Source organism: Cetorhinus maximus, chromosome 18 (genome assembly GCF_964194155.1).
Source record: "Cetorhinus maximus chromosome 18, sCetMax3.hap1.1, whole genome shotgun sequence".
NCBI lineage: Eukaryota > Metazoa > Chordata > Chondrichthyes > Lamniformes > Cetorhinidae > Cetorhinus > Cetorhinus maximus.
Genome location: NC_135896.1, coordinates 1,990,572 through 2,018,420, shown reverse-complemented (window position 1 = coordinate 2,018,420; position 27,849 = coordinate 1,990,572). Strand labels below are relative to the sequence as shown.

Here is a 27,849-nt window from a genome sequence, read left to right as displayed (position 1 = left end):
CCTGCATACTAACCTTCTGTGATTCATGTACTAGGACACCTGGATCCCTCTGATTATCAGAGCTCTGCAATCTCTCACCATGTAGATAAGCTTTTTTATTCTTCCTGCCAAAATGAACGATTTCACATTTGCCCACATTATACTCCATTTGCCAGATCTTTGCCAACTCACTTAACCTAACTTTGTCACTTGCAGCCTCCTTACGTCCTCTTCACAACTACTTTCCTATCTGTGTCATTTAGCAAATTTAGCAACCATTCCTTTGGTCCCTATAAATTATAAAAAGTTGAGGCCCCAGCACTGATCCCTGTGGCACACCACTCGTCACATCCTGCCAACCAGAAAAAGACCCATTTATGCCAACTCTCTGCTTCCTGTTAGCCAGCTAATCTTCTTTCTATGCCAATATGTTACCCCGTATACCATGAATTTTTATTTTCTGCAATAACCTTTGATGTGGCACCTCATCAAATTCCTTTTTAAATCTAAGTACCGTACATCAACCGGTTCCCCTTTATTCACAGCACACGTAATTCCTTCAACTAACTCCAGTAAATTGGTTAAACAAGATTTCCCTTTCACAAAACCATGTTGACTCTGCCTGATTGCCTTCAAGTCGAGAAGAACGAGAGGTGATATTATTGAAACATGTAAGATCCTGAGGGGAGTTGATAGGGTGGATTACAGGAGGATGTTTCCACTTATGGGAGACATGAGAACTAAGGGACACGGTTTAAAAATAAGGTCTACCATTTAAGACGGAGATGAGGAGAAATATTTTTCTCTCTGAGGGTGATTAGTCTGTGGAATTCTCTTCCCCAGAAAGCAGTGGAGGCTGGGTCATTGAATTTATTCAAGGCTGAGTTAGATAGATTTTTGATAGTCAAGGGAGTCAAGGGTTATAGAGGGCAGAGCAAAGTGGAGTTGAGACCACAACTAGATCAACCATGATTGTATTGAATGGCAAAGCAGGTTTTTAGGGCTGAATGGCCTACTCCTGCTCCTAAGTTCCTATGTTCCAGACATGTGCACTAGCAAATTGATAAGAATGCACGAGGAATCGGCCATGCCTTCTTCTGAAACATCAACCGAAAAATGCCATTCTTAATTGTTCCTTAAACTGCTGCTCAGATGTGTGTATTAATTCCCACTTTTCCTTAAAAACATAACTGTTACCAACACGGAGTCAGCTTCAAACTATTAAACAGACCCGAAGATACTTTAAATCTTTCACAACAGGCACAGTGGGCTGAATGGTCTCCTTCTGCTCCGTAACCCATAACGTATAATGTCGCCTGTGAAACTGCTCTAATCTTGTACTTACTGGAGGTGACTGGGTCTTCCTGATGCCCAGCCTCTGGGAATCTGGGAAGATTACCTCTGAGTTGCTGTGTCAGACCCAGGAGCTGAAGCATTAGTGTGTCATTCAAAGCAGTATAACTTAATCTGTCACTATGCAAGGCAACAGACAGCAAAGCAGGATAATGTACACATACACACAAGACTGTGCATTATTTATTTTCTTCCCTTTTTTAAGTACATTGACTATGGTACATTCCTTCATAACCATCGCTATGATACACCCACAGCAACATTATTCAGAAATATGTACAGTTGTTATGGTAACAGGAAATTCTAAGTAAACTCACAAAAGGTTTTATAACCTGCTGTACAAAAGAAATTAAAAATTTATACAAAGCAACAAAAATGTTAACAATCCGACTCAGTATTTGCAGCAGTATCCACAGACCACAGTGACAATGCAAGGAAGTTAATTTTTAACAGCAAGTTTTGAAAAGCAAGTGCAATACATAAGTTCGGGTCAGTTAGTCAGGTTTCTAATTCTTACTCTACATTTTTAAAAAATGTTCTCTGTGGCAGGGAATGAGGTGGTTTTCCAACCATATCCCATCCTAGGTTCTGCTTTTGCCGAGCAATTTTTAAAAACAATACTCCGGATCATAATGGCAACTGCGAGCAGTATGCTGCACCTTTAATTTAGGGAAAAGCCTTCTGGGCAACAGGCCCTATTGACGGGAGCAGGTAGAGAGGAGAATAATAATCCAGCCAGTAGGGGTGCAGGAGTGAGAATTAATTGGACAATTGCTCCTAACCCGTGTCTACGCTCTACGTCCCTAACAGTACTGGTCACCTGCCACTCTTCCTTTTCAACCCAATGCTGGCCGAAGGAAATCGATAGCACCAAAAAATATCAAATAATAAAATAATTTATCTTTCTCTCTCTCTCTCCTACAAAATGCTACGGTTGAAGAGCAGGAAGCGACCTTTCTCTGCACTGTATTATGAAGGGAAGTCCATCTGAAGGATATGCCGATTAGTTACCAGGCAGCTGTATCAGCTCCTTCTCAGTGGGTTAATCTAAGTGCAGACAGGTAATGGAGAGAGCAACAGGTTTAGCTGTCTGACACCAGATTACTAATGCAACATAGTTTTACACTGAAGGTAAAAAAAATTGAAATGAGGAAATTCTAGGATGTCAAGGGCCTGAAACACCGTCACCATTTACCCCAGTTCCTATGGGAAACTCAGCCCTTCCTCTGCCAAGTTCACTCCCTGTTGCTTCTATTACAGGTTTAATTTGCTTTAATTTGTTGCAAGGGAGGAAAGGGTATTAAACTTTCAATACTGAGAGAACATTCCCAGGTACACTGGATGCTGAATGTGAGCTTGCGCTTGGTTGCATGGGGCAGATACGAATGATGCCTTGGGATATAATAAATGTAAATGGTACAGTGCTCGTTTCCTGCCATAATATGGGGGAAGCTAATGTTTCCACAGCTGATTGAGGGCAACTCATGGCAGAGGCTCGAGAATGGTGACGTTTCCCCAAGAGAACCAGAACATTTTGTATTGGCAGCTACTGGACAGTCATATGTCCCTCCCCTCATTTCCTCTCTCTGCCAAAACCCCCCCAAAACATACATATGAGTTTTTATATTTTTCACCTCTCAAGGTGTTCAGACAACTTGGTCCCAAGCTCCGATCAATATTGCAACTGCTCAAGCTGTGTGACTTGCGTTACCTATCTTTTCAATGTGCTGGAGCTGCTTTGTCACTGCAGTACCGGGGCACATGACGCCATTAGAGAAGAGATAAGAATGAGGAATTTACTACACACCTGTAATTCAATCCAAATCCTTTGCAGCAAAAGATCTAAGCAACACATTCCTCAGATTGTCTAATAGCTGATTAAACAGTGCATAGCAACAGAAAGCCTATTCTGTTTTGAGTCATTAAGAGCCTGAACAATGGGCTTGAGAACCATGGGAAGTTGCAGGTTGTTAAGCAGGTTTGGGGGACATGGCAGTCACAGGCATCTGGGCTAGAATGAGAGAAGAATAACTGGCACCCATGCTTCTAAGTCAATGCAAGAAAAAAGCCACAAGACATTCCTCGCAGCTTGTGGGCGTGCAATCCTCAGTTTATCCATTCGATAATGGTCTCAATCCCACAATGTTACTGAACTGAGAGGAGCAGCAGAATCCTCACTGAGGCAGTCACACCATTCAATGTTGTTTTGCAAAAATATATCTCCATGCCATCTCTAAAATAAACCAGGGAATATTCTATGCAGCCACCAGATCAGTCAACTTATTTAAAGCTACAGCTCATCTTATGGACATTGCTTGTTTTGTTTTTAACTTCACAGAACTAAGTGAGACCAAAATATACAGGCAGGAAAGTGTGGTGCATAGTGACTCCCAGCTGGGTCCAAGCACCAGGATCTCAAGGCTTCATTAATGTTTCTTTTCCTCTTTCCCAAGAAATTGAAGTTTCTGTATGGCTACTGGTCGCCGAGACGCCACTTCTGGGACTCTTCCTGACGGGCATCCGGTTGGATCTGGTTTCGCATTCCACCGAGAACATTGGAGGTGGCCTCTGTCGCCACGATTAACGGTTTCACCACTGCTGGCGGGATTTGCCGCAACACGCCTCCCACTGCCCCCGTCATACCCCTCTGCTCATGCTCCCGTGTTGCAGTCTCATAGATGATATGAGCTGTGTCTGTGAATCCCTGCACATAAAACACAGAACAACTAATCACTGAAAGATCACACCAAGGGAAGAGACAGTTCTTGTTAAAATCTTACACAGCCTTGGCCCTTTCAAATTGGAAACCTCCATGGGGTTGAGGGATATGGGGAGGAGGTGGGTCTGTAGGGATTCAGGGTGTTATGATACTGTAGGTGGTATTTGCCAGGCTGACCAAATCCACAAGGGAAACTTGGCCATACTATCACAATGGTTTTGCATTTGTATTTATTACAAGAAGATTTGTGCACTGAATTCAGAAGTAAGGAGTCCACTAACACCTTTAGAGATTTTAAACATTAAATTAAAACATTAACAAAAGAAAAGAATAAAACACATACACAAGATTACAATTACACAGTTACTTAATATTATAACAATTCCCAAAATTCCTAGTTAACCATACTCCCAACTACACACCCCTTTTAAGGCAACAGCTCAAAATAGATTTTAAATATATAGAGATAATCCAGCAAGGTTACCACAAGCACCCACTCGACAGTGGAATTCCAATGGCTTTGAACACAACTTTGGTTACTGGAACACCAGACTTCTGCAAAGTGGCTAGAGGTTTTACCCCAAGTCTGTTTCACCTGGTGTACCTTTCAGATATTACGTGGCCACCCACATAGCCTTCCAATCCTTCTTTAAATATATTTCTTCCTCTTTAATCTGAAATTGCCATCATCTTTGGAATTTACTTTTCCCATAATATAAAAATCTTTTATGTTGTCATTGCGGTCAGCACTTTTGGGAAAAATCAACGTAATAACCTACCTTATTTATCTTGCTAGTTGTAAACATCCTACCATGTCTCTTTGAAAACCAAACACCCTTCCATTTATCTTAAAATGCAAATTTCATTCACACCCTATCTGTTGACTTTACCCTCGTTCACTCATTAGCATTTCAAATGCCCTTTTTACACATAACTCTTGATAATTTCTACCTTACAGTCTATCCATCTCTAATTTAATTAAATCAGCCACACAGACAGGACTATCCACACACACACAGAGGCGCAAGCCTATTTTACAACATCCCCCAACAATATTATGAAAAATATGATCGTTTCGTGACAAGGGGTTTGGGGAGGAGGTGGGTCGGTGGGGATTGAGGGATATGGGGAGAAGATGGGTTGTGGGAACTGAGAGATATAGGGAGAAGGTGGGTCATAGGAATTGAGGGATATGGGGAGAAGGACCGTTGATTCATGACAGGAGAGAGGATTATTCAGCCTAATGACCTTTGTCTGTTCCTAAACATGCTTATGTTCTAAATCACTCAGCTGTCTGTTACCTGGTGTGAACACTCCCTGGCACTGGACCTGGGATTATGAGGAAGTGCTGGGAATACTAAGTAAAATAGAATAATAGTGATGGCGATTTTAGGTTTTGCAAGGTGGGCGAATGCTTTGAGTACTGGGAGTATATCGTTGAGAAATTCAGGCAGAAACAGTTCTACAATGAGATGACAAGAAAGATGGAGTCTAGAACTGAGATGGGGGATGGGATCACAATCTTGGGATAAGAGGTAGGCCATTTCAGACTGAGATGAGAAAAGGTAAAAAAGGAATTTACATTTATAGAGCCTTTAATGACCAGTGGGCATCTCAAAAGTGCTATACAGCCAATGAATTATTTTTGAAGTGTAGCCACTGTTGTAATAAAATGCAGCAGCCAATTTAGACAGCAAGTTCCCACAAGCAGCGATGTGATAATGGCCAGATAATCTGTTTTTGTGATGCTGACTGAGGAATAAACATTGGCCAGGACACTGGGGATAACCCTCGTGCTCTTCTTCAAGAGTGCCATGGGACCTTTTATGGGCAGACAGGGCCCTCAGCTTAACATCTCATTGTTGGCACCTCAAACAGTAATGCTGCACTGGTGTGTTAGCCTTGATTTTTGTGCTCAAGTTCTTGGGTGGGATTTGAACTCATATCCTTCTGACTCAGAGGCAAGAGTGCTACCCACTGAGCCACAGTTGACACTAAGGTGAGGAGAAATTTTTTCACTCAGAGGGTTGTGAATCTTTGGAATTCTCGACCTTAGAGGGTTGTGGGTGCTCGTCATCAGTATATTCAAGACAGAGATTGATGGATTTTTGGGAACTAAGGGATATTGGGATAGAGCTAGAAGATAGAGTTGAGATAGATGATCAGCCATGGTCTTGTTGAATGGTGCAGCAAGACTAAATGGTCTTTTCCAGCTCCTATTCTTTATGTTCTATGAGAATTAAGAGCTGAGCAGATGTTCAAGTGAGAGAAAGGCTAATTAACTGATTGAGCCACAGTGCATGTGAGTGAGAAGGGAAAGGTGACTGAGGGCGTACTTACATACTAACCTTTTGAATTACTGGCATATTTACATACTCATTTTGCCTGCATTTTAACCTTATTGCCTGCATTAGCTTAATTGCCTAGCTATTGAGGGCGTACTTACATACTGCGAGTGGCTTGCCTTCTAGCCTTGCTTACTGTGAGTCTGCCTATGTACTAAACTGTGCAAAGATACAGCAACACCAGTGAACTATGGGGCTCTAACTGTCTTGGAGATACAGCAAGCAGTTAGAGGGCCTAGTTCACAAACTCCCAACATGAGTATTAAGATGACTATTTCAAGTACTGCTTATCTTTGGTTTATATTTTCGTGATAAAGGTGATTGACCAGACGTCTCCGTCGCTTTGGTCCACATGTCTACATTGAAGTGAGAGGATAGGGATTTTCTGATGATAACATTATCCATGTTATTGCAACACATTTAATTGTAGTTCTGGGTTATACCAACAGATACAAATTACTGCCATAACTTAGAAAACACTGTCACCTCACCTCTTTCACTACATCATACGCCTTAGCCACTCCTTCGCGTAGATCGACAGGTTGATGGGCCAATCGGTGTTGAGAGATGCGCTTGGTCTTCATCAAAGTAGGTGTAGTAGGAACCGGGGAAACCATGTCATAGGCTGTCTCAGCTGCTGCCTGCCAAAGTCAAAACAAAACATCTGCAGTCTGTGTGTACAGTTGCCGACTGTCTGAATTTTGTGCAGAGAGTCTGTGTTTAAAGGTTTCTGTTCTTGCTGCTCGTTTGGTGCCTGACAGACTCAAATTATGTGCACATTTTAAGCATCCCCACCAATGTGAAGAAGTGGCAGTATTCAGTAGAAGTAACATTTTGGTGCATGCACTGAACCACAAAAAATAAACAGCACAGAAAACAGAATACCAGGCCCAAACTGTGCTGATGTTTATACTCCACATGGCCTCCTCACCTTCCACCTGTTTTATCTCAGCCTTTCAGTATATCTTTCTATTCCCTTTTCCCTCATGTACTCATCTAGTTTCTAGTTTTTGAAAGTATCTAAGCTATTTGCTTCAACCCTTCCTACAGTGGCAAGTTCCACAATCTAACCGCTGACGGAGTAAAGAAATCTATCTACTGGATTTACTGAACAAAACAGCTAAAGTAACAATTATGATTAAGCCATGTGAGTAAATCATATTTGGCTTGACCTGTGAATGGTGAAATCTTATTTTTGATCATAACAACAGTCCAGGAGAAAAAAAAACATTGTTCAGGAAGAGCAAAGATCAGAAACATAGATTGATGAAGGATGAAACCGTCAACAATGTGGCAGGACAATTCACCAGGATATTAACCAGAACGTGAGACCTCTATTGTTATATGTCCAGTGGCCATTGGGTAATAAAACACCCAACAAAGTTAAGCTCAGCAAGAATTAGATAATGAAAGCTTGTTTCTCAAATAGTACAAAGGACAGGTACAAAGCAAAGCTCAGTTAGGAATTTTTGCTTTCTTCAAGGCACAGCACTGTCAATATTTTGGATCAGCGATTGCTCACTAATCATGGGAAGTTCTTTAAGCACTGGTTTCCAGATGCAGGCTGTGTAAACTGCTCTGCATGTAGTTCTAAAGTGAATGTTTTAGAACAATAATAAGTGCAGTTAATTGTCAGACATGTTATAACTTCTCTAGATTTTCGAATCTGCTGTTAAAACAATAAAGGAGTTATTTTAACAGTCAGGGCCACGCACACACATTGGCTTGCGATGGATTTCGGAAGCTGGAGGGGTAGGTCTACACTGCAAGAATGGATAACATGCTTAAAATAAAACCTCATTGTGATAGCACTTTCTGCAGTCAGTTGGGAGTTTAAAGAAGCTGGTGGCAAAAGTATTGGGTCCAGTCCCACTTGTAGCATGAAAAACAGAATAAGGCCATTCCTGTACCACTATCCATGAGCTATCCAAATAGTCCCAATTCCCACCGCTCTTTCCCCACAGCCCTGCAATTTTTTCTCCTTCAAGTATTTATCCAATTCCCTTTCAAGACTTACTATTGAATCTGCTTTTATCACCTTTTCGGTCAGCACATTCCAGATCACAACAACTCGCTGCGTAAAAAAAAATTCTCATCTTGCCTCTGGTTCTTCTGTCAATTACCTTAAATCCCCATCCTCTGGTTACTGACCCTCCCACCACTGGAAACAGTTTCCCATTATTTACTCTGCCAAAACTCTTCAGTTAATGACTGGGATTGTCACCTCTCTGTACTAGGCAGTCTTTGTTTACAGTTGCTGGGCTGTCAGGTTTTTTTTAAGCTGCTCATTAGCTTTCCTGAGTTTTGTAGATGGTTCCTTCACTGTCACTGGGTCAAAATCCTGGAACTCCCTCCCTAACAGCACTGTGGGTGTACCTACACCACATGGACTGCAGCAGCTCAAGAAGGTAGCTCACCACCACCTTCTCAAGGGCAACTAGGGATGGGCAATAAATGCTGGCCCAGGCAGCAAAATCCAGAACCCATGAACAAATAAAAAAAAAGATTGTGGTGCAATGCCATTCAGAGCAAATTGTTCCAGGTTTGATCCTTGGTGCGGGGTGAATCGGGCAGATCTCTGCAGTTGGTGTGTTCCAGTTAGACCCAGTGGTTTTTTTTATTTGTTCACATTTATTGACCATCCCTATTTGCCCTTCAGAAGGTGGTGGTGAGACAGAGGGACAAACAGAGATGGAGGGAGAGAGGGGGGCAGAGAGACAGTCTAATTCCGTTTTAAATGCTTCAATTGAACCTGCCTCCACCTCACTCTCAGGCAGTCAATTCCAGTCCTTCACCAATCACTGCATGAAAATTTTTTTCCTCAGTGCCTTTGCTTCTTTTACCAATTACTTTAAATCTGTACCCTCTCATTCTCAATCCTTTCATGAATGGGAACAGTTTCTCCTCATCTATTCTGTCCAGACCCCTCATGATTTTGAATACCTCTCTCAAATTTCCTCTCAGCCTCCTCTTCTCCAAGGCAAACAGTCCCAACTTTTCCAATCTATCTTCATCACTGAAGTTCCTCATCCCTGGAACTATTCTCATGAATTTTTTCTGCACTCTCTCCAATGCATACATATCCTCCCTAAAATGCGCCACCCAGAAGTGGACGCAATACTCCAGCTAAGGCTGAACTAGTGTCCTATACAAGTTCAACATAACATCCTTGCTTTCGCACTCTATGCCACTATTAACAAAGTCTAGGGTACTGTATGTTCTATTAACCACTCTCTCAACCTGCCCTGCCACCTTCAATGATTTATGCACACATACACCCATGTCCCTCTGCTCTTGCACCCCCTTAGAATTGTACCCTTTATTTTTTATTGTCTCTCCATGTTCCTACCAAAATGAATCACTTCACATTTCTCTGCATTGAACTTCTTCTGCTACCTGTCCACCCAACAGACAAACCTATGTCCCTTCGAAGTTCTACATTATCATTCTCACAGTGCACAATGCTTCCAAGTTCCCCATCATCTGCAAACTTTGAAATTGTTCTCTGTACACCATGGTTTAGGTAATTAATATACATCAGGAAAAGCAAGGGTCCCAATACCGACCCCTGGGGAACTCCACTACAAATCTTCCTCCAGCCTGAAAAACATCCATTAACCATTATTCTCTGTTTCCTGTCACTCAGCCAATTCCATATCCATGTTGCTACTGTCCCTTTTATACAATGAGATATAACTTTTCTCACAAATCTGTTGTATGGCACTGTATCAAACGTCTTTTGGAAGTCCATGTACACCACATCAGCTGCATTGCCCTCGTCAACCCTCTCCGTTGCTTCTTCGAAAAACTCCAGCAAGTTGGTTCAACAATATTTGCCATCAAGGCGGTCATGACGGCTTTCTTTAATCAGCCCACAATAGTCCGTGAGACTATTAATTTTGTCTTGAATTACTGTTCCTAGAAGTTTCTCCCCAAAGGTAAACTGGCTAACCTGTAGTTGCTGGGCTTATCTTTACACCCTTGTTCAAAAAAAGGTGTAATGTTTGCAATTCTCCAGTCCTCTGGCACCGCCCCCAAGTCTAAGGAAGACTGAAAAATCATGGCAGTGTCTCCGTAATTTCCACTCTCACTTCCTCAGTGCTTTATCAACTTTAAGTATAGACAGCCTTTCCAATACCTCCTCCTCATCAATTTTAACCGCTTCAAACGTCTGAATTACCTCCTCTTTCACTATGACCTGGTTAGTATCTTCTTCCTTGGTATGGACAGATGCAAAGTATTCATTCAATATCTCACCTAGACCCTCTGCCCTCATGTGCAATTCCCCTTTGTGGTCCCTAATTGGTCCTACTCCTCCTTTTACCACCCTTTTACTGTTTCTATGCCTATAGAAAACTTTAGGATATCCTCTTATGTTAACTGCCAGTCTCTTTTCATACTTGCTCTTTGCTTCTCTCTTTTTTTAACCTCCTTCTGAACTTTCTATATTCAGTTTGATTTTCAAACATATTTTCTACCTGACACCTGTCATAAGCACACTTTTTCTTCCTTACTTTCATTTATATCTCTTTTGTCATCCAGGGAACTCTGGATTTGTTTGCCCTATCTTTCCCTTTCAAAGGAATTTACCTCAACTTTGCCTGGAATACTACTTCTTTGAAGGTAGCCCATTGCTCAACTACCATTTTCCCTGCCAACCTTTGACTCCAGTTTATTCGGCCCAGATCTATTCTTATCGCACTGAAGTTGGCTTTCCCCCAGTTAATTATTCTTACTCTGGATTGTTCTTTCTCCATAGCCAGCCTAAACCTTATGATACAATGATCATTTTCCGCTAAAATGCTCTCCTACAGATATCTGATCCATTTGGTCCACCTCATTCCCAAGAATCAGGTTCTAGCAATGCCTCCTTTCTCATTGGACTGGAAACATACTGAAGAAAAGTTTCATGAACACATTCTAGGAACTCTTTCCCCTCACTACCCTTTACATTAATTATTCAAATATAGACTGGGAAAATCAAAGTTCCCCATTATAGCTACTCTATAATTTTTGTACCCCTCTGTAATTTCCTTGCAAATTTGTTCCTTGTCAGGAAGATATAATAATTCTCATAATTTTATTGGAATTTATTGTAAAGTAGAATAATAGTGGGGTCTGTGTCTGTGTGCGCGCGAGTGCATGCACGTGACTTCATTGAATTAAAGGCAGCTATTCTGAAGGCTTTGATGTATTGGAAGATAAGCGAGGTTTGAAATGTTATGTAGGTAGACATAGGTGTAGGCATAGACGTAGACAGGAAGGAATTTTTCCCCTTGGTGGAGGGATCAATAACCAGGGGCATAGATTTAAGGTAAGGGGCAGGAGGTTTAGAGGGGATATGAGGAAGAATTTTTTCACCCAGAGGGTGGTGGGAATGTGGGACTTGCTGCATGAAAGGGTGGTAGAGGCAGAAACCCTCGTAACATTTAAGAAGTATTTGGATGTGTACTTGCGATGCCATGGCATACAAGGCTATGGGCCTAGTGCTGGAAAATGGCATTAGAATAGTTAGGTACTTGTTTGACTGGCGCAGACTCGATGGGCCAAAGGGCCTTTTTCTGTGCTGTAGACCTCTATGACTCTGAGGTGTAAAGGGAACATTTGCATTTTTAAATAAACCAGACTAGATTGATTTCAAAGGAGGGGTGAAATGTGTCACCTAGCCAGGTGAAGTTCAGAAACACTGTGTTTACTTTTTCCAAAGATTACTGGTAAAAATTGTTACTATGCGAGATTATTATCAGAGAGGTAAAGTCCAAACACATAGTGAAACAATGGGAATTTGCATTCAAAGGGGAAAATATGTATACAGGAGCAAATGCTGTGCGTAAGGGCAGGCATTCTAAGATCTTACAAGTGTGAAAAACCTCCAGCATCTACACCTCAAGCTGCTGACTACAAAGAGCTGAAGTTAAGAAAACTCACTTCGAATTGGATTGTTCAGGGTATTGTGTTTCTTTGCCTGGGTCTTTTAAAATCTGTGTGTCTTACTATTGCCTTAACCAAAGTTTAACTGGGAGTTAGATTAACTAGGGGATTTTCAAGTTATCATAGTAATAATTTGTAGATCCATGTGTGTGCTTAAAATCATTTCTTCTATTAATAAAGGTTTAATTTAGTTTTGTAAGAAACCTATAAGACTTGGTGGTCCTATTACTACTGAATTCAAGGCACGGATCTCGAAATTTATACAAATTGCAAAACAGTTGTGGCAGTTGTTTCAATTTTCCCTTTGGGATTTGAGCAGCTCAGCATTTACCATCAGCTGTGCCATAACATTCCTCTACAACTTTCCCTCTAGTTAGTGGCCTATGGACTACACCGAGCAATGTAATTGCACCTTTTTTGTTCCAAATAGATTCTGTCCTTGATCTCTCTGCGATGTCCTCTCTCTCCAGCACTGCAATGTTCTCCTTAAGCGATATCGCCATTCCTCCTCCTTTCTTCCTTTCCTATCTTTCCCGAATACCTTGTATCCAATCATATCTGCACTCCATGCATGCACAGTAACTCTGACTTAGAGCTCACTACTTTCTCCATTACTCTGACCTCACCTATTAACTTATTCTAGTGCAGACTCTCTCTCCCAGTATTCTGTGCATCTTGGAATTCCTCTCTGATATTATCTCTTGGCTTCCACGCCCCTGCCAAGTTCATTTAAACCCTCCCAAAAAGCACTAGCGAAATAGCCCACAGGGAACTCAGTCCCAGCTCTATTTAGGGATTGTATAGTCCTATCTCCCCAAGGCCGAGTACCAATGCCCTAAGAATCTAAAGCCCTTCCTCCTGCACCATCTTTCCAACCACACATACATCTGCTTAATCTTCCTATTTCCATACTCACTTGTGTGTGGCACTGTGAGTAATCCAGAGATTGCTACTTTTGAGTTCCTGCTCACTAATTTTCTACCCAGCTCCCTAAAATCTGACTGCAGGACCACATCACTCTTTCTACCAATGTTGTTCATACCAATGTGGACCAAAATTGCTGGCTGTTCACCCTCCCTCCTCAGGATGCTCTGCAGTCGCTCAGTGACATCTTTGACCCTGGCCCCAGAGGCAACACACCATCCTGGATTCACATCTGTGGCCACAGAAACACCTGTTTATTCTCCTAACTATTGAATCACCTATCACTATAGCTCTTCCCATCTTCCTTGTACCCCCTGGTAGGGCTGAGCCACCTGTGTTGCCATGGACTTTGCTCTGGATGCACTCCCCAGATGAACCATCACTCTCATCAATATTCAGAGCTGAATACTAGTTGGAGAGTGGGATGCACTCAGGAGACTCCTACACTACCTGCCTGTTCCTTTCTGACTGCCTGGTGGTCACCAATTCCCTCCCTTCCTGTACACCCTTATGTTGTGGGGCGGCCGTTTCTATAAATGTGCTATCCACAAAGCCCTTGACCTTACAAGTACACTGCAGTGATGCCAGCTGTTGCTCAAGTTCAAGAGATCAAACTGCTGCAGCTGACAACACTTCCTGCACAAATGGTTATCCAGGACATATCCTGGAAGTCCCCACATAGCACAGGATGAGCACTGTCAAGGTTGGAGCAACCCTGCCATTTCTTTATTTATTAGTTACCCTTGCTACTACTATCATTTTTAATCTGCCAGTTGTTTAGAATCAGTCCCTAAGCAGCAATACACACCTCAACTCAACTTAGGACTTTCCTGTGATGTCAAATCCCGATTTTTGTTTCCAAACTTGGCTCTGACTGTCCACAAGCTCCATAAGCTGGCCCTGAACTCTTGTTGCTTTCATGGCCCAAGCTCTTGCTGTCTCTCGCCATTTTTATGGCTCTGAACTCTTGCCGCGTTTATGGCCCCGAATTGTCACTGCTTCTTGCTGCTTGTTTTGGGCTTGAGAGTATAAAGTCTGTAATCCTGAGTTCTATGATAACCAGGCCTAATTAACTATTTAAAATTGTGCAGACAATTATTAAACAATAAGGTAAATAAGGTTTGAGAACAATCGACCAGTAAGGTCTGGATTTTAACAAACCAATGTGCCTCACTTCAGCAAAAATTACCCAATTCCCTTCAATGAGAGAATCTATTGCACTACTGGACCCACACCATCAGGAGGGTATAAAATACTTAATACACGAAAATATGATTTTAATTACAGGGTATTTACATACATACAAATTCAGTAGAGTATTTCACTGATATTACAGGGGCCTACACTAATTCAGAAAATCTGACTTCAAGTCACATTGTTGTCTGTTTTAAAAATTTCAATTCGGTGTAAAAGATCTAGAAAGGAAAAGGTGGCCTCAGTAAGAGTGACCAGGAAGCTGTCAGATTGTCATAAAAACCCAACTGATTCATTAATGTCCTTTCAGGAAGGAAACCTACCCCTGTTTAACCAGTCTGGCTGTTATGTTACTGCAGTCTCACACCAATGCAGTTGACTCTTAATTGGCTTAATTGAGTGTCTAAACAAGACACTCAACTTAGGGCAACTAGAGATGGGTAATAATTGTCAATTTTATCAGCAATGCCCCACCCCCACCAAAAACAAATGAAAAAAAACGATGCAATTCATTGCTTCAACAACTAGATGTGCCACAGAAAAGTGTGATTGGTGGAATCAGAGAGAGTGATGACAAATAACAGTCAGTTCCCAGGGCCCTCTCCTGCTGTAAACAATCTGTGTTACCTGTATAGTCTGTACGAGTCGATTCGTCAGCTCTAGGGCGGCCATGGCAGTGGAGGTCCCGAATGAGGCTGCTCCTCGTTGGAGGCCTCTCACAATGCGTCCATCGCGGCGATACTGCTCTATGGGCAGCCAGACCAGGTCCCTCAGCCCTTGTACTAATCAAAGAAACAGAAAGTCATTAACACACTTGGTTGAATATTCTGTAACCATTTCCCATTTATTGCAGAGCTTAAAATTTTTCCCACTCACCCCGAATGAAATGGAATATTTATCCAAACCCCCTCTCCAATCACTATATGATTAGCTACGAATTGTACAGCTTTATACAATCCATAAAAGAAAGGCAAATTATACATCCCCTTTGTAAATTCACACTGCTTCGCGTGCAGGTTGACTCTCTCTGATTGATTATCATTCCCCTATCTCCTTGTCACAAAGAATACAACACTGTGTGTCAATGTAGTGGGCTGCTTGTCTTGGATGGTGTCGAACTTCATAAGTGTTGAGGGAGTTGCACTCATCCAAGCAAATGGGGAATATTCCATCACACTCCTGAATTGTGCCCTGTAGATGGCAGAAGGCTTTGGGGACTCAGGAGGTGGGTTACTTGACACAGAATTCCCAACCTCTGATCTGCTCTTGTAGCCACAACATTTATATGGCTGGTCCAGTTCAGTTTCTGGTCAATGGTAACCCACAGAATGTTGACATAAGGGGATTCAGAGATGGTAATGACAATGGGTATCAAGAACTGGTGGTTAGATTCTCTTATGTTGGAGGTGATCATTGCCTGGCACAAATGTCACTTGCCACTTTCAGAACAGGTAAAATTAAAATGCTTAAATTCTTTAAAGAATGATTTTAATTACAAATTAATTATTTGTTAGCTCAGAGTTAATATTCTAGTAATAAATCTGTTCCTGTAGTTTGAATCCATTTATTACTATAACATTAGTGATTGTTTCAGTGTCATGGGGTGTGAACTGAAAACAGACAACAGTGACTAACTCAAGGGATAGTTAGTTCCTTGGACCTCAAAATAAGGAACCACTTATGATCTGTCCGACATTATGAGCTATTTAGTGTTCTTTGCATCACAATACTCACCTAACTGCACCAAGGAGTGCATGGGTCCAACGCCTCCGAGAATACCGGGCAGCTGATTTTTTCTGATGTCAGTCAGCCATTCGTTCAATGCATAGGAGATAAGCTTGTCCATTCCCAGCAATCTGCAGAGAAGACCGCACAGGTTCAATGGTGGAGCTCAGTGGATGTGAAACTTGAACCTTCACAGGAAGGGGACTGAGCTCGGAATGAGGAATGCTGAGATACCCAATTGGATTTGGATGGAATCACAGGCTGAACCTGGAGGTCACCTGGACCTTCAAAGCCGCATTGGCTGACCTCAAGATGACGTTGTGACCTCTTGATCCCACAATGCTTCCACCACTGCATAGTTACTGACTAATACCACAGTGAGAACAGCCTGCTCTGAGGGGCAACCCACAGGGATCTGGAAGGGTACCCATAGGGAGTCACTAGCCTCATCTCCCCCCACCCCCATAACCTCAAGAGGGAGCCAGAAGAGTTGTTGTTTTGCTGCCACCCAAGTGGCAGATCCAGGCACAGCCAGACAAATTCAGAATGATGAAGAGGGTATGAGAACCAAGGGACATTATTTGGAATGAATGTACTCTTACCCATGTCTGTAACACAATCTCTTCAACTTCAACTCGGAGCAGTTCAGCTGAGCCAGTCCAATTAGGATCCCTGCTAAGGTGCCCTGTAATACAGAAATAGGTAGACAAGAGCTTTGTGATCAGGCTGCGTCAAACTCAAAACCGTTTTCACAAGGCCCCGGAACAAGATTTCTAAATACCAATGACACAAACGGATATGGGGATAGTGTGGGGAAAAGGCATTGAAGTGGATGGCCAGCCATAATCGTACTGAATGATGGAGCAGGCTCGATGGGCTGAATGGCCGACTCCTGCTCCTATGTTCCTGAGCTTTCCCCAGTGACTGCGGGTACAGTTCACATCTCTCTGCCTCAACAATAGGGCAAGACATCTGCTTCCAGCCTCACTCTGATCAGCAATTAAACAAATACAAAATTCACAGTTAGAACGAACATGATACATTTTGGTATGAAGAACGAGGTGAGGTAACATAAAATAAAGAACACAATTCTATATGCGGACTTGGCGCTATATGTGCACAAATCGTTGAAGGTGGCAGAGGAGGTTGAAAAAGAGGATAATAAGGCATACGGAACTATGGGTTTTATAAATAGAGGCACAGAGTACAAAAGCAAAAATAAAGGCAAAATAGTGCGGATGCTGGAAATCTGAAACAAAAACAAAAAGTGCTTCTTGTTCTGAGGAAGAGTCACATGGACTCAAAACGTTAACTCTTTCGTTCTCTCCACAGATGCTGTCAGACCTGCTGAGTTTTAGTTTGAGTACAACAGCAAGGAGGTTATAATGAACCTTTATAAAACATTGGGTTGGTCTCAACTGGTGTAATGTGTCCGATTCTGGGCACTGCACTTTAGGAAAAAATTACAAGAATGGGCCAGGTGTGAGGGGCTTTAGTTATGTGAATAAATTGGAGAAGCTAGGGCTGTTCTCCTGAGGAAAGAGAAGGTTGAGAGGAGATTTGACAGAGGTGTCAAAATCACGAGCGGTCCGTAAGGAGTAGATAGTGAGAAACTGTTCCCATTTGTGGAAGAATAGAGAACCAGAGAGCACAGATTTAAGATGATAAGCAAAAGAACCAAAGGAGACATGAGGAAAATCTTTTCCTTAAATGCATTGAGTGGTTAGGATCAGGAATGCACTGCCTGAGAGCATAGTAGAGGCAGTTTCCATCAAGGCTTTCAAAAGGGAATTGGATAATTATCAGAAGAGGAAATAGTTTGCAGGGCTACAGGGAAAAGGGGGAAGAATAGATTAGTTGTCTTGCTCTCTTACAGAGAGCCTGCACAGACACAACTGGCTGAATGACCTCCTTCTGTGATGTGACCATACTATGATTTTTTTTTTCTTTATTCTTTCATGGGATATGGGCATCACTGGCAAGGCCAGAATTTGTTGCCCATCTCTAATTGCCCTTGAACGGAGTGGCTTGATAGGCCATTTCAGAGGGTAGTTAAGAGGCAACCACATTGCTGTATGTCTGGAGTCACATGTAGGCCAGTCTGAGTAAGGACGGCAGGTTTCCTTCCCTAAAGAACATCTGTGAACCAGATGGGTTTTTACAACAACCGATGATAGTTTCATGGTCACCACCAGCTTTCAATTCCAGCTTTATTAATTGAATTCAGTGACATTATCACTATGCCGCTGTGTCTATGTCCTTACTCTAACTCATTCTCTCAAATAGGTGCAACACTCCACCTACTTCCTTGGCTCAGTAGGTAGCAGTCTTGTTGAGTCAGAAGGTTGTGGGTTGAACTCCACTCCAAGGACTAGCACAGGGCCTTAGCTGACCTTGCTGTGTGCTAATTGGCAGCCACATTTCCCACATTAGAACCGTGGCTACATTTGAAAGATGGCTGTAAAGTGCTAAGGGATATCCTGAGATCATGAAAGGTACTATGAGAAGATAGTAACAGGAGGAAGCCATTCAGCCCCTTGAGCCTGTTCTGCCATTCAATGGGGTGTAGGCTGATCTGTATATAAATATAAGTTCTTTCTTTCTAATGTGTGACATCTTTTGCTCCACCCAAGGCTGACACCTAAAGAGGACGGAGGATGGCAGGGGAAGGCACAGAGTCTCTGCTTGCTGTGGGGAGGGGAAGAGGGGGTGGTGGTAGTAGTAGAGGGGTAGGAATTGCCACCTACATCTAACAGGGTTGTGGCATGAGGCCTCTGACTGTGGATACGCTTCCCTACTGGAATAAAACAAATTAAAAATACATTATAATCTTAAGTGCAATGGAATGCAAGATTGGATCTTGTTCCACATCGTTCAATGATTAAATTCTACCACACAAACACAGCACTGACTAGACATTGGTCCCTAACCTCCCTCAACTTACTTGATCCATGGACATGTGCTTGCCGTGGTAGTCCAGCCGGATTGGCACTTCGGATGTGAAGCGAAATTCCCTGGAATGAAGAAAGGAATTCACTTTGTCAGTGAATAGAATTGAAGCCTTTGAAAATTGTCTGCTTTAGATATAGTCAAGCCTTGTGTCCAATGCTCAGTATTTATTAACACATGCAGATTCTCTCTCTCTTTCTTTCTCACACACAAACATGCAAAAGATCTACTTTAATGCTTAAAGAATGGCCCTCCACAAGACTGTTTAATCTCAAGGCAGAAACACATAATGAGAATGGCAACATATGGTATCAGTGCTGCCCAGTCCAAAGGAATCTTCCATATAATCCTGTCTGAAACCTTCCTAGCCTGGGATAACAGTTCTGAAGCTACTTCCACCCTCAGGCTCTATAACTCTGGTTAGGATGAAATTTGGAGAAAGAGGGATAAATATTCTGAAGAGAAAGCATTTGGAATGTGAATGTTGGAATGTGAACGTTGGAACGATATAGTCTGTAGTCCTTTACCTACAAGACACATGCAGTCAAACACATATCTTTTTTATTCATTCATGGGATATGGGCGTCACTGGCTGGGCCAGCATTCATTGCCATTCCCCAATTGCCCTTGAGGTGGTGAGCTGCCTTCTTGAACTGCTGCAGTCCCTGTGGCGTAGGTACACCCACAGTGCTAATAGGGAGGGAGTTCCAGGATTTTGACCCAGTGACAGTGAAGGAACAGTGATATATTTCCAAGTCAGGGTGTTGAGTGGCTTGAGGGTGGGGAACTTCCAGGTGGTGGTGTTCCCATCTATCTGCTACCCTTGTCCTAGATGATGATTGTCGTGGGTTTGGAAGGTGCTGCCTAAGGAGCCTTGGTGAATTGTTGCAGTGCATCTGATAGATAGTACACACTGTGCGTCGGTGGTCATGGGAGTGCATATTTATGGATGGGGTGCCAATCAAGCGGGCTGCTTTGTCCTGGATGGTCTCAAGCTGCTTTGAGTGTTGTTGGAGCTGTTCTCATCAAGGCAAGAGAGATTATTCCATCATAATCCTGACTTATGCTTTATAGATAGTGAATAGGCTTTGGGCAGTCAGGAGCCGAGTTATTTGCCGCAGGATTCCTAGCCTCTGATCTGCTTTTGTAGCCACAGTATTTATATGGCTAGTCCAGTGCAGTTTCTGGTCAATGGTAACTGCCAGGATGTTGATACTGGAGGATTCAGTGATGATAATGTCATGGGGCAATGGTTACATTCGCTCTTGTTGGAGATGGTCATTGCCTGGCACTTGTGTGGCACGAATGTTACTTGCCATTTGTCAGCCCAAGCCTGGATATTGTCCAGGTCATGTGGCATTTGGATATGGACAGTGTCTGAAGATTCGCTAATAGCGCTAACATTGTGCAATCATCAGCGAACTTCCCCACTTCTGACCTTATGATGGAAGGGAGGTCATTGATGAAGCAGCTGAAGATGGTTGGGCCGAGGACACTACCCTGAGGAACTCCTGCAGTGATGTCCTGGAGCTGAGATGATTGACCTCCAACAACCACAACTATCTTCCTTTGTGCTAGGCATGACTTCAACCAACAGAGTTTTCCCCCTGATTCCCATTGACTCCAGTTTTGCTCGGGCTCCTTTATGCCACACTTGATCAAATGCTGCCTTGATGTCAAGGGCAGTCACTCTCACCCCACCCTGGGAGTTCAGCTCTTTTATCCATGTTTGAACCAAGGCTATAATGAGGTCAGGAGCTGAGTGACCCTGGCAGATCCCAAACTGAGCGTCAGTGAGCAGGTTATTGTTAAGCAAGTGCCATTCGATAGCACTGTTGATGATCCCTTGCATCACTTTACTGATGATTGACAGTTGAGTGATGGGGAGGTAATTGGCCGGGTTGGATTTGTCCTGCTTTTTGTATACAGGACATAACTGGGCAATTTTCCACACTGCCGGGTAGATGCCAGTGTTGTAGCTAGACTGGAACAGCTTGGCTAGGGGCATGGCTAGGTCTGGAGCACAAGTGTTCAGTGCTATTGCCGGAATATTTTCAGGGCCCAAGCCTTTGCACTATCCAGTGCCTTCAGCCGTTTCTTGATATCATGTGGAATGAATCAAATTGGCTGAAGACTGGCATCTGTAATGCTGGGGACCTCTGGAGGAGGCCGAGATGATCATCCACTGGGCACTTTTGGCTGAAGATTGTTGCGAATGCTTCAGCCTTATCTTTAGCACTGATGTGCTGGGCTCCTCCATCATTGAGGATGAGGAATTTGTGGAGTCTCTTCCTGCAGTGAGTTGTTTAATTGTATACCACCATTCATGACTCGATGTGGCAGGACTGCAGAGCTTAGACCTAATCCATTGGTTGTGTAATCTCTTAGCTCTGTCTATTGCTTGCCACTTATACTGTTTGGCACACAAGTAGTCCTGTGTTGGAGCTTCACCAGGTTGACACCTCATTTTTAGGTATGCCTGGTGTTGCTCCTGGCATGCCCTCCCACACTTTTCATTGAACTAGGGTTGATCCCTGGCTTGATGGTAATGGTAGAGTGGGGGATATGCTGCTGCTGCTGATGGCCCGCAGTACCTTCTGGATGCCCAGTCTTGAGTTGCTTGATCTGTTCAAAATCTATCCCATTCAGCACAGTCGTAGTGCCACAATAACATGATGAAGGGCATCCTCAATGTGAAGGCAGAACTTCGTCTCCAAAATAACTGTGCGGTGGTCACTCCTACCGATAACTGTCATGGGCAGATGCATCTGCAGCAGGCAGGTTGGTGAGGATGAGGTCAAGTATGTTTTTCCCTCTTGTTGGTTCCCTTGCTACGTGCCGCAGACCCAGACTAGCAGCAATGTCCTTTAGGACTTGGCCAGCTCGGCCAGTAGTGGTGTTATCGAGCCACTCTTGGTGATGGATGTTGAAGTCCCCACCCAGAGTACATTCTAAACCCTTGCCACCCTCACTGCTTCCTCCAAGTGGTGTTCAACACGGAGGATACCGATTCATCAGCTGAAGGAGGGCAGTATTTAGTAATCAGCAGGAGATTTCTTTGCCCACATTTGATCTGATGCCATGAGATTTCATTGGGTCCGGAGCCGATGTTATTATAATACGCTGACCAGAGTTGTTTATGGTACTCCAGGTGTAGTGTAAACAAGATCCAAACAATTTTAACATAACTTTTCCATTTTTTAGTTCTACCCCCCCCTAGAAATGAGCACAAATGCTTGGTTTGCTTTCTCTTATGGCCCAGTGGTCAAATAATAGAGTATAAGGTAGGGCCTGTCGCTGCTTTTGACTGTTGTAATGCTCACCGGAAGAAGATTGGCTGGTCTCGGAATGGTGCTGGCGAGGGACCCCCCAGCTCACTGACCGGCACCCTGCTAGCAGTGGTCAAAGGATCCGGCCTGAGTTTGCTCTGACCTGGGAGAGTTATGATGGGGCCATGATCTGCAGGACTGGTTCCATTTTTAGAAAGGTTGCCGGTGACTTCTGATCCAGGAGATTTTCTCACTAGGGACAAAGACAAAGGGAGTATAATTAACACAGGAATGGTAACTCGCTGCTTTCCTGTGTTTTATTTTGAGAAACAAACAAATTTCAAATAATTTTCTTGAGTTTTAAGTGTTATTGAGGTAAATAAACATCACAGTTAGCACAGCAAACAGACAGACAGGTCCTTGCCCACAAATCTCTCTTCTGCTTCCTCTCCTATTCATTCTCCAGTGATCAGGAGTAGGAACTCACTCAGATTTCCTTCCACTCCCCCCCCGCCCCCCGCTTTCATTCATAACAGTCGTGTTTTTGGCATTCTGTCTCTGTGGTCTGATTATCAAATGTTGATACTCACCCTCCTGGACGGGCTCTGGAGGAATTAACAGTTCCACCTCGGCAGCTAGGCTGGTGAAAAAGTCCTTCAAGAAAAACAGTGCATCCTGAATGCGGACAGAAGGGAAAATTAAAATCGATCAAGGACAACTTGCAAAAAAAAAATAATCAGGAGGATCGAAAAAACCCCATAAATCTGTTCTGAGTATTCAGGAAAAAAAACTCAAGATTTAAGCTTACAACCTAAAAAAAAAACTCCTCCCCTCTCTCACAGCCACAAACATCACAAGCCAACATCAGGCGGACATCATTTTACTGAAGTAATTGTGTTATATCCTAGGGACACTGACCCTTGCTGGTGTACAGTTCTACAGGCACTGAGCCTTATTGGAGTATGGTCCTACAGGGACTGTACTTATCGGGGTTTGGATTCTATAGAAGCTGATTATTTGGGGTCTGATTTCGTTGTGCTCCTTCCAATATTAGCCACTAAGTCATTGGAGAGACATTCCATCACAGTTCAGGTTAAGGAGTCTGTTGAGCCACAGTACCCAGGCACTTGACCATGAGCTGGTATACATCCCTATCCATCGTCAGATGAACAACCACAGTGTAGAGTTGACCATTCAGGGTCAAGTTAGTGAACCCAAAGGCTTTATATTGGTTGAGGGAAGCTTTTCCCCAGTTCACTTCAGAGTAAACCCCATACAGTCTGTTGGAAAGAGTAGGATTAGGGTTAGGACATGGACATTTTTCCCCTCCCAAACTTGCATTCTCCCAGTCTCTGTTTTACCAACCTGATCAATGTTTAGTCGAAGGGGCATAAGCGTGATGCGTAGACAGCACTCACGAGGCGTCTGAGTGGAATCTGGACTCACATGTAATGCCTTAATAGTTAGCTGGAGAAGAGACAGTGAGAGGTTAATGTAATTATTTAATTAAAGGCAATACTGTGTGCATTAACATGGCTTATATTTCCTTGAGCGTAGAAGGCTGAAGTATATTCTAATCAAGGTACTTAAAATGTTAAACCAGATTTGACAGAACTAATGCTGCAGAGACATAAGCTCAAATCCCACCACGGCAGCTAAAGGAATTTAAATTCAATCAATGAATAAATCTACAATTAATTGGCATCATAAAGCTGCCAGATTGTTTTAAAAACCCATCTGGTTCACTGATACCCTTTAGGGAAGGAAATCTGCTGTCCTTACCCTGTCTGGCCTACATTTGGCTCCAGACCCACAGCAATGTGGTCGACTCTTAACTGCTCTCTGAAATGGCCAAGCAAAATACTCAGTTGTAGACGGCTCACTACCATTTGCTCAAGGGCAATTAGGGATGGGCAATAAATGCTAGCCTTGCCAGTAAAGCTCACATAACAAGGAATAAAAACAAAAGTGAAATCAAAAAGCAATGTTTCCACACAAAGGCTAGTGGAAATTGGCCCCAAAAGGCTGTGGATGTTGGGGTCAAATGGAACTTTCAAGACTGAGATTGATAGATTTCTCTATCAAGAGTGTCAAACGACATGGAGAAAAGCTGGTTAAATGGAGTTGATCTAATAGTTTAGTGGAATAGGTTCAAGGAGTTGGATGGTTTCCTCCTTATCCTATGTGGCGTGTTGTTCTTGAGGGTCATCGATTACTTATGCAGCACAGTTTTCCTCTTTTAAAAATCTGGTTTTGGTATAGGTTCTTCTACTTCTTCGACAGTCTCTCAGAATCGAGGATGACTTGCTTCCAACTCTGGTTTGATGGGTTCTGAAACGGCTGATAAGTCTGATGCATGATGTGCAGACTCTGCCACATGCCGGGCAGGTGGGGCTTGAATGGTTGGGTAGATGGGTTGTTTGGAGGTTTGTCCCTCTGATGCCTCGACTTCACCTCTGCACATCCCTGACCAAGTTTCTCTCTCTGTTTGGTACCTTCCCAGATGAGCCTTCTCTGTTTTGGTCAGTCACAAGCCAGGGTCTCCCACCAGTCGGCAGGGATGTTTGACCTCTTCAGGCGTGCTTTAAGGACATCCGAAAGGTCCTCTTCCAACCAGTTTCCACAGCAAAGCACCTTCCCCCATCAATTAAGATCAATGGAGAGATAGGTTCTACAGGCACTGACTTTCTTCTCCTCAAAGCTCTGGTTCAAGCTGGGATATGTTTCACAGTGCCAGATTCTCTACTACCCCATCCACAGCTCCATTCTTCATCCCATGAACCGTAGCCAGTGAATTAAGGGTATCAGAGTCAACTCTGATCCTGTCCTCCTGATAGATTATTCACATGCACTTTTCAGCAGGGGTTCACTGAATGGTGGACAGGAGCTACCACAAGGCAGCACTGAGGTCAATATTAAGAACCCAAACTGCTGCCTTGGTTCATAGGCCTGGTATCAAACCTAGGATCATCCCAAAGTAAGCAGAACTAGCAGGTCATGCAACCAGTGGAATAAAGGATCAGGAAGTGGCCACTCAGCCCCTCAAGCCTATTTAGCCATTCAATTAGATTATGGTTGATCTGTATCTTTACTCCATCGACCCATAGCCCTTACTACGCTTAACTAACAAAAACCTAGCAATCTTAGTTTCGAAATTTTCAATTGGCCCTCAGCATTTTTATGGAGTGTGTTCCAGATTTCCACCATCTTTTGTGTGAAGAAGTGCTTCCACACCACACCTGAACAGCCCAGGTCTAATTTTAATTGTCCCCCTTGTTCTGGAATCTCCCACCAAACTGTTAATTGGATAAATCAGGGTTAAGTGTATACAGGTGGAGGGCATTCATTGGATAATTACTTGGGCACATATGAAGAGACACTCTCCTTTAAGGGGCTGTCAATTTGTTAATTAGTTTTATTGGTATAAAAAAAGTATAGAGACACTTATTGACACTGGTGGTGGGTTATATAGATAGGAGCTAGGCATCTGTCATGTTTCACTTTGTGCATAAATTTAAAACTTCTGGTCGTCTCCTTCACCAACTGGCTGTAAGAAGTTTAACATAGAGGAAACAGTTGCTCTCTATCTACCCTGTTAAATCCTTTTAGCATCTCAATTAGATCACCCTTAATCTTTTAAACTCATGGGAATACAAGCCTAGTCTATGCAAACTGCCCTCATAATTTAACCTCTTTGGCCTTGCTATCATTCTGGTGAATCTTCACTGTACCCCCTCCAAAGCCTAACTGCTTTAGGCAACATTGACAGAAACAATATTTGAGCACCCATTCCTTGAGCTCCATGTATAACACTCCCATACAGCAAACACTACCCATCCACCCACCACACCCCTTGAGAGGTTAGGTAGACAACCTGGCTACTGAAGCATTCTGGTCTCCCTAAATGAGTTCCCTGCTCCCAAGCGTACGCCTCACCATATTGGAATGAGCCTTTCTTGGTAGCTCTTTGCTCGAGTACAAATAGAGGAACTTGTTCATCTGGGATGTTGCAAGACGGTCTCTGATCTCGAGATCCTGAACGATGAAGACCTGCCGTGAGATGGGATGCTCTGTCGAACCTGGATCTACATCATAATCTGACTGAGGGTAAACTTCGTGCTGAAATTTCACCTTTAAAAAAAGATATTGTTTGACATCAAAAGGTGAACCTGACTTCAAAATAAACCACAATGTCATTCTTTCTGCAGGACTGCTACCAAATTAAAGTCTAGCAAAAAATTATTGTTCAAATTGTAGCACAGGGACTGGGTGAAGGGATGGATTAAGTACAGACATTTTGTACATTGGGATATGGGCGAGGCACCAGAAAAGGTGTTGAGTGGCTTAGGATGAGGTTGAAAGTGATCCTGCAAGTTTTTTTTTAAGACTTGATGTTCAACATGTCCAACCAATACAGTTCAACAAAGCTAATCGTAGGTTAAATATAGTTCAAACAGTATGATGCAAGTCAGAGAAGCCAGGATCAAGCTCTACAGTAGTCTGGTCAGACCGACCTTGAATAAGGTGTCCAGTTCTGATCAATCCCACCTTGAGCAGGAAGGCAAATGGAATGTTGTCAATTATTGCAAGGGGAATGGAATATAAAAGTAGGGATGTTTTGCTACAGTTGCAGAGGGCTTTGGTGAACCACATCTAGAGTACCACGTACAGTTTTGGTCTCCTTATTTAAAAAAAGATATGAATACATGAGAAGCATTTCAGAGAAGGTTCACTCGACTGATACCTGGGATAGAGGGTTATCTTACAAGGGAAGGTTGGACAGGCTGGGCCTGTATCCATTGGAGTTTAGAAGATTGAGAGGTGATCTTATTGAAACATATAAGATTTGGGGGGAGGTGGTGGCATAGTGGTATTGTTACTGGACTACAATTCCAGAGATCCAGGGTAATGCTCTGGGGGCTGCAGAGGTGCAGAGATTCTTGACAAACAAGGGATTCAAAGGTTATCAGGGGCAGGTGGAAAGTGGAGTTGAGGCCGCAATCAGATCAGCCATGAACTTACTGAATGGCAGAGCAGGCTTGAGGGGCTGAATGGCCCACTCCTGCTCCTAATTCATATGTTCGTATTAGTGCTCTATCCAGTTCTGGTCACTGAGACACAGGGTGAGATTCAAGTGTTGAAGGCAGGGCAGAGAAGAGCCACCAGAGTGATTGTCAAGGCCAGGGTCTGAGATTTGAGGAAACTCTGGAAAAACTTGGGTTTTTCAGTCTGGAAATAAGATGTCTGAGATTCTTAAAAGAATGGGAAAAGTCATTCTGGAATATTACCTTAAATTAAATGGCAAGAACAGGGCAAGGAAATACAGACAAACTAGCAAAATATAAATTTAGGACTGATATCAGGAAATTGTTCTTCACATAAGAAGCAACCAATATGTGGAATGAACTCCCAGATGATAAAAGGAAATACTCTACTCTAGCTGTCAGGCTTGGCTCAGTGG

The 27,849-nt window shown here is 43.0% G+C and overlaps 1 protein-coding gene across 7 annotated transcripts in view; it reads right to left on the bottom strand.

Moving 5' to 3' along the window:
- Nucleotides 1-1,482: 1,482 nt before the first annotated feature.
- atg2b (autophagy related 2B) overlaps nucleotides 1,483-27,849 on the bottom strand; it is an 84,383-nt gene continuing 58,016 nt past the window's right edge. For all 7 annotated transcript variants that reach the window (XM_078561947.1, XM_078561949.1, XM_078561954.1 and 4 more), the window contains 10 exons: nucleotides 26,325-26,519; nucleotides 23,754-23,855; nucleotides 22,979-23,063; nucleotides 22,443-22,641; nucleotides 19,115-19,184; nucleotides 16,773-16,855; nucleotides 16,180-16,301; nucleotides 15,073-15,227; nucleotides 6,888-7,037; nucleotides 1,483-4,036 (listed from right to left, as the gene is read on the bottom strand). In XM_078561947.1, coding sequence (XP_078418073.1) covers nucleotides 3,806-4,036; nucleotides 6,888-7,037; nucleotides 15,073-15,227; nucleotides 16,180-16,301; nucleotides 16,773-16,855; nucleotides 19,115-19,184; nucleotides 22,443-22,641; nucleotides 22,979-23,063; nucleotides 23,754-23,855; nucleotides 26,325-26,519 — 1,392 coding nt within the window. In that variant the 3' untranslated portion in view covers nucleotides 1,483-3,805. The remainder of the gene's footprint in view (nucleotides 4,037-6,887; nucleotides 7,038-15,072; nucleotides 15,228-16,179; nucleotides 16,302-16,772; nucleotides 16,856-19,114; nucleotides 19,185-22,442; nucleotides 22,642-22,978; nucleotides 23,064-23,753; nucleotides 23,856-26,324; nucleotides 26,520-27,849) is intronic.